The 7,507-nt window shown below is 42.2% G+C and overlaps 1 protein-coding gene across 1 annotated transcript in view; it reads left to right on the top strand.

Annotated features, from left to right (window-relative positions):
- ehbp1 (EH domain binding protein 1) overlaps positions 1 to 5,222 on the top strand; it is a gene marked incomplete in the record, with an annotated part of 851,057 nt that extends 845,835 nt beyond the window's left edge. Inside the window, 2 exon segments of the mRNA XM_037681251.1 lie at positions 4,484 to 4,598; positions 4,880 to 5,222. Of these exon segments, the coding sequence (XP_037537179.1) occupies positions 4,484 to 4,598; positions 4,880 to 4,970 (206 nt within the window).
- Between the last annotated feature and the right edge of the window lie 2,285 nt (positions 5,223 to 7,507).

Genomic DNA, 7,507 nt, shown 5'->3' with positions numbered 1-7,507 from the left:
GAGGGGCGAAACGTTTCTTTTTAACAAAAAAACGAAGTCCAGATGACATGATTCAACCTTTTTTGTTGTTATATACCTGGATGACTGAGAAAACAAACTTTGTATTTTCTCTATAATTTTTTAGATGAAAGTTAGATTAGATATAGGTCTATAGTTGGCCAGAATTTCTGAATCAAGATCAGACTTCTTAAGTAAAGGTTTAATTACAGCAACCTTAAAGCTCTGTGGTGCGTAGCCATTCATTAAAGACAATGGACTGTACTTATATAGTGCCTTACTATCTGATCAATATACTCAAAGTGATTTACACTGCAATCTGTGCCTCATTTACCCATTCATACAGCACTCTACTAGATCTCTACAAAGCTAATTGAACAAATCATTCTAATGAGACTAATCAGTGCTTTAGATCACATTCATACACTGATGGGACACACATCAGAGGCTATGAGGGGTTCAGTGTCTTGCCCAGGGACACTTTGGCATGTGACTGACTGCTGGTGGATTCGAACCCCCAACTCGCATTGGAGGACGACTGCTCTAACTACTCAGCCACAACCGTCCCCCCTTATGTCAGGTAAGCTGAAGTAGTTCACTGTAGCAAGCTACAGTAAACTACTTCATCTTACCTGTAGCTTGTGCTACATTAAAGATCACTGATATTTACTGTAGCACAAGTTACATCAGCTAAGCTAATCTTTGCTACAGTAAATAACAGTGATCTTTAATGTAGCACAAGCTACAGCAGCTTACCTGCTGTAGCTTGTGCTACAGTACATTAAAGATCAGCAATCTTTAATGTAACACAGATTAGCTTAGCTGATGTAGCATGTAGCAAGCTATAAGGGACATCGACGTGTATATTATTGTAACTACTTACTCTGCCAGTCACCAGAGCTTTATTAACATGAAGAGTTCGGACGTCCTTCACAAATCAGTTATTAATTATAAGCATCCATGGATTTAAAGCTGCGAAGCTCCTCTGTTGTAGGCACTCCTCGTGTTCATTAAATAATTAACGATATCAAAGTAACTTCTCTGTGACAACTTGTCTGTTTCTTCTGACATAATTTCTTTCTCCACCTCATAGGGACCGCAGCTATTTTATGCCTATATCTTGCTCTTGGTTAAGAGTATCAATATACTGAGCTCTGGTCTGTCTGTAAGCCATCTTCTTCACATGCGCCTCAACAAATGGTGGAAAACCCGGTATTGCGCATTACCGGTCACGTGTGTGGGAACTATGTATTCAGAGAACTCAACAGGACAAAAAAAGTCCAAACACAAACCAGGCTCTAGTGAAATTTTTAAAATTGTCTCATTTGACAGGGGACTAGGGATAGTGGAAGGAAGGATGGTTTGAATTTTCTCTCTAATTGACATAATTTTATTTATAAAGAATCTCATGAAGTCATTACTACTTATAGTTGTAGGGATACATGGTTCAACAGAAATGAGACTTTTAATTAGTCTAGCAATAGTACTAAACAGAAACCTAGGGTTATTTTTATTTTCCTCTATTAAAGATGAGTAATATAAAGTTCTAGCGTTACAGAGAGCTTTTTTATATGTTAGCAGACTATCTTTCCAAGTTAAATAAAATTCTTCAACATTTGTAAAGCGCCATTTTCTCTCCTGGTTTCTAGATGCCTGCTTTAAAGTACGTAACTCAGAATAGAACGACACGCTATTTAAATTGTATCTTTAGGACAAAATCAGTCATTGAGTAAAGAGATAATTTCATATACAGATTTATTTTCTGAGCCTAAACGTTTAGTTTTATCACATTTGGGAGTTTTTCACAAACATTTGTTTTCTTCATGACCTAAGCTGTCTTTTATTTATTGCCCTGTTTTCCCCAGCCTGTCCACTTCTGTTTCTTCTGGCAACACCTTTTGTCTCCTGATGCCACTTGGACTCCAGCCAGAACCAGCTCTCGTAGGCCTTTTTACTGCAAAATCTAAAGCAGAATGAGGAATGACAAAGAAATGATGGGGAGCATGTTTCTGTTTTAACGTCCGTGAAGAAAGTCATCTGTCAGCTCTGAAGCCTCGGTTTGAACCCTTGAATGTATTCTTATTTAGTGTGAATCAGAGACGGAGGCAGGCAGCTGCATGTCAGTCGCTCTCACCTGGCTCTGAGGGGACGCTGTTTGCACTCTTGAATAAATTTGGCCTGGAGGAGGGAGGGGCTGGTGTGGATATTGAACCAGCACGTTCTTGTGTACCTTGTTCAGACTCACATGGTTACCGTGCGTGGTGAGGTTAATCTGAATACCATGTGAGTAATACAACCTTCACGCTCTCGCTCTCTCTCTCTCTCTGTGATGGAGTGGGTGGAGCTTATGTCTGGGGAGGGGGGGGGGGGGGGTTGAGTGGCTGCAGGGTGTTTTGTTTGTTCCTATGTCTCTGGTTACCCAGCCTGCCCCACTCTGGTGTTGCCTGGTCACGTCTCTCATCGGCTCGCTTTATTGTTTACCTTCCTAATGAGGGGGGCGGAGCTCTGCGACAGGTGATTGACAGCACTCCCTCCCCTCCAAGAATGAACCAGGACTTTAGCTTTTCGGCTGAGATGTGGTTTGAGGGAGGAGGAGGATTTTGTTAAATACCTCTCTGATTTTGTTTTTTTCCTTCTTCTTGTGGGACAGCTTATGGAGGAGGAAGGTTGTGGGAGAGTCGTGACGGATACGGCTGCACAGATTCCTGTCAATTATCTAAAATGATCTAAACCTCATGATTCATCTGCTTTTCTTGCTTTCACAGTATCCTAAATGACCACTTGTGGGGATAAAAAGGAAACTTTTCAGAAGCAAGTTTGGGCATATTTAGGAGGATTGTAGTGTTTGTCGACTGCTGCACACATCCAGGTCAGAGGAAAGTTGCGTCTCGTTTAGTTAAAAAAAAGAAGAAGAAAAAAGGATTGGGGGGGGAGTGAGCCAAATATTGAGACAGTGTTGGTTTCGCTTCGTTGGTGTCACTTCAAAGTGACGAGCAGAGCCAATGAAGAGAGCGCAGACCTTTCAGGACAAACACAGCGTGACACACTAACACACACTGCCTGACTGACACAATTTGACTGGGGGTGGGGTGGGGAGGGGTATTTATTTTTAATAAAGCCACACTTATTTTGGGACTGACATTTTACAACATTGCCTTTATTCTCCAATCAATAGGCAGTTAAATATTGATAAGAGGGACGAAGTTGCCAACGCGGCACAGAAGTTCCACACGCCTCAGCTGTGTCTGAATGACTGTGTGTGTGTGTTGTGGTGGGTGGGGGTGGGGGGGGACACTCACTGAGCTGAGGAGAAGCTGGAGATTTCCTGCCTTCTTTAAGCTGCTGTGAGACGGTTTGAGTTCAGACAGTTTTTGTCATCAAGCTGCATCTTATTTAACATTTCTGCTCACATTAGGCATTTTTGAAGAAACGTGTCATTTCATTTGTGTAAAATTGTGACTTTAATGTTTGGTGTTGGAGTGAGGGAGCCGAGGGCACCAGGCGGATATTTGAGCCCCAGGGGGAATGAGTGCTCTTCTGTGGGCAGCCCACCCTCCCCTTCTCCTCCTCCAGGGGGAGGCCGAGGGGATTTGGATCAGGGTCCCACCTGGACCCTGCGGGCCCCTGTGGGGCCCCTTCCTGCAAAGACCCTGGAGAACCGCAGAGCCTCACCTGCTTGTTTGTTTGTTTATCTGAAGAGGCGAGGACACGATCTCTGAGATGACGTTCAACGTTCAGATCATTTTGTCAGTTTCCAGCAACTATTTATCCTAACCACAAACCAACTTTGTGAATCCACAAATTTTACATGAGTTTAACTTCAAAACTGAAAGAATTTCAACGTTTCCATTGGATGTTTAGCGGCTGATGGGAGAGTGGAGTCGTCCTCTGGGAACGTGATCCCTCATATCTGTGTTTGCATAATGAAGCTGCACATTAACATGACAATATGCTTCAAGTGTGTTTGCTCAGGACTCTGCATTATCACTGCACACACACCCTCTCACGCACACACACACACACACACACACACACACACACACACACACACACAAAACCTAATGGAAGGTGTTTACACACCACTCCATATGAGGGTCTCCACGTCATTTCGTCCAGCAGGACAACATGAAGTTTGCTCTTTTGTCTCTGCAGTGAAAGCTTGTGACTGCAGCAGCTCCTGAATCTCCTCCAAACTCCAGCTCTGCTCACAAATCTTTTTTGAAACATCCTGATACATGCTCAATAATCCAGGTAGAAAAATCCAAAAAAGTTCAATCTGGTCCTCTGGACATTCAAATGAAATTGAATGTCCAGAGGACCAGATTGAACTTTTTTGGATTTTTTTGAAACAGTTTTCAGTCAAAGCTTGTGGAGTCTTGTGTGTGATTCAGTTTGAATACCAAACATTTGCTCCAGTCTTCTATGGTTTTTAGAACATTAAAGGTCCATTGTGTGCCTGAAGGTTGTCGTTTCTCTCGTGTTGCAGACTGGCAGAAAACCGAAGCCCAGAAGAGACGTGAGCAGCTGCTGCTGGATGAACTGGTCATCCTGGTCAACAAACGAGACGCTCTGGTCAGGGACCTGGACGCCCAGGAGAAAGAGTAAGTTACCCACAGAACAGAAACGTCAAATATGAAAGCAGACTTGAGCAGCCGAGGGGTTCTCAGGACCTCCACTGCTCTCTTTTCCTGACGATCCTCCAGAAACTGCAGAGAAACGTTTGAGGGCTTGCGGCATGTGAAAGGTCACCGCTCGGCCCCTGACACAAGGCCGCTCCTCAGGTGCCGTGGCAACCGTCGTCATGGCACTAGCAGCTTTACCTGCGTCCCGTTTCTCCACCTTCAACCCCTTTTGTGATCTTTGACCTTTTTGCCGTTCGCAGGGCTGAAGAGGAGGACGAGCACCTGGAGAGGACGCTGGAGCGGAACAAAGGCAAGATGGCCAAGAAAGAGGAGAAGTGTGTCCTTCAGTGATCGTCAACCAACAAATGTAGCCGATAAAAGAAAAAGAAATGTATCAACAGAAATACTCACTTTTTTTCTTTTTTGATAGCAACTTGTAGACATTTTGATCCTGACATGGTTTCTGGTCCAATCAACTGCAAAGACACCAACTTTATTCTGACTCACAGTCCCAACACAGGTTTTTATTTTTATTTTACCAGTATCTTCTTGAAAACGGTACCTGGCTCCGCCAGTCAGTCTGACTTTAACAGGACGGGAATTTGAACTTTAATTTCTCTTCATCGTGTTCAGAAAACAATGAAAAGTTTGTTTCTTAAAAAACAAAACAAAAAAAAAACCTATCTTTACGAAATACTTCATTACTTGACTGTGTCTTTTAATTCGATCACTTTTTAACTTGTAAAATATTTTAACTGCATTAATGTTCATAAATCTTTCCTATTGTTTTTTACATCTGAGCTTGAAAACAGTTTCACCAAAAGACAAACTGCACTGTTGTTCGTTTCCATCACTTTTTTCACAACTTTTAAACAACTTTCTCCGGCTGCAGTCAGAAACAAACGTGTTTTTGTTGTTATTATTTATTGCTGCTTGTTTATCCCATCACATTTCATGCAGTTTGTATTTATTGTATTCAGAAGTCTGCCTCCATCTGTTTAGAGCTCCACATCTGGTGCAGATGTTGTTTCACGTGTGAACATTTTCTGATTATTTATTCCTGTCATGACTCAAATCTTCAGTAATAAATCCTCTGATTTCCTGCTTCACCTGGTGGACTTTTTTTTTCAACCTTTATTTACACAGGTTAATCCCATTGAGTCTCAATTTGTAACCCTCTAGATTAAAGCATTTGGATTTAGTTTTGTTTTTGTTTAGCAAATAAAGTTTTAGTCAAATTCTGACTTATTTTTATTTAAAACCTGAAGATGAGTTTTATTTTATTTTTACCTTCTTCAGAAAATAATCCAGACCAAAATATTTATACATTACTTCATTTTCCATAAAGTCACTGAAACAAGTTGGAGACTTGAGATGCTTTTATTATTCTGTTCAACTACCTTTTATTTTTCTTTATTGATTTTATTTTGTATTTAAAAATACATTCCATTCGGGTTATTGTTGTTGTTGTTGTTGTTGTTGTTGTTCATTTGGATCCAGGCCTGAACGCTTGAGCCAAAATGAAGAGACTCGGGAACCTTTTTAATTTGTATAAAATGAATAAATATTTGCCACTCTTCCGCCGGCTGAGCTGCGAGTCCCGGGAAGGGGCAGGAACCCGGGATGGAACCCCGGTCCTGATTAAAGCAGTAAAATCGGTTGTGACTGCAGACGTCCTCCCGGTCTGACCCGGTTCGGTTCTGCTCTGCACTGTGCGGACCCGTCGCACCATCGCGCCCCGCGAGGCGCCTTTACTGACTGACTGAAAACAAAGCACGTTTAACTCTGAATAAAAGCCAGTTCTGACAATCACAACGGCCTTTAAACTGGAATAAAGAAATATTTTAAAAGTTCGTTTTCTTTGTTGCGCCAAACGAAAGTTTTGTCTGGATTTTTTTTTCTTCTTCGTCTACATCGATCAAATGTTTTTTTTTTTATGTTTGTTTTGTTGTTGTTTGTTTGTTTTAAAGAGATAGTTTGTCGTCTTACCTCCGCAGCTCCACTTCTTTAATGCTCTGAAGCAGAGAAAGGTGAAAAACATCTGGTTTTCCTCGGTGAAGAAAAGCCACGCGCTGCGTAAAAGGCATCGGCTCGGTTCTGATGGTTCGGCTGAGTGGCTCCTCCTGAGCTGTGATGCCTCTCGGCCTCACCTCCCAGGTGCAGCTCGGCCTCCTCCTCTCAGTTCTGAGGTTTTCCTGCATCCTGCTTTTAATAAACATCCGCGCAGATCTGCAGTCCCGCCGGCTGGAGGGACCAGCGTCCCCCTCCTCTCCTGTAATCCCAGTTTTACCAGCTCAGCATTAAGAAAATTCAACTGCAATTTGGGATTAGACAAAATGTTCTTATTACAAAAGCTTTGGTGCAACTTGATAACTTGATACTTGTTCAGGGGTTTATGTGTGTGTATGTGGGGGTGGGGGGGGGGGATAAATACAAGAAATGCGAGGGCGAAATTTCAGAATGCCTGTTTTCTTTTGTTGAAAGGCCTTTTTGCATAATTTACTGGAGCCGTGTGTGTGTGTGTGTGTGTGTGTGTGCGCGCGCGCGCGTGTGGTGAAGGGGAGGGCTTGCTGGTATTTGGGTCTTTGCCGGTCCTCTGACAGCTCCACAATAAAATAAAAGGTAAAGTTAAAAAAAAAAAAAAGAGCAGGAAATTGTTTGACCTCCTAAACAAAATTCACAAACAAATAAATAAATAAAAACATAAGAAGGTAAAAATAAATCGACCAAGTTTGATTTGGGTTAAAATGGATTCTGTGCCTAAAATGGAACTTTTTGTGCCAAAAAGGTGCGTTCAGGTGCCTCCACACACAGCCTGACACATTTCTCTGATTTCTTTCTAAATGCTCTCAGTGATGATCCCTCCACCTCCATGCATGTAAAATGAA

This window comes from Nematolebias whitei, chromosome 1, assembly GCF_014905685.2.
Source record: "Nematolebias whitei isolate Nwh7 chromosome 1, NemWhi1, whole genome shotgun sequence".
Taxonomy (NCBI): domain Eukaryota; kingdom Metazoa; phylum Chordata; class Actinopteri; order Cyprinodontiformes; family Rivulidae; genus Nematolebias; species Nematolebias whitei.
Note: the sequence above shows the minus strand (reverse complement) of the source record. Positions and strands in the feature narration are given on the sequence as shown.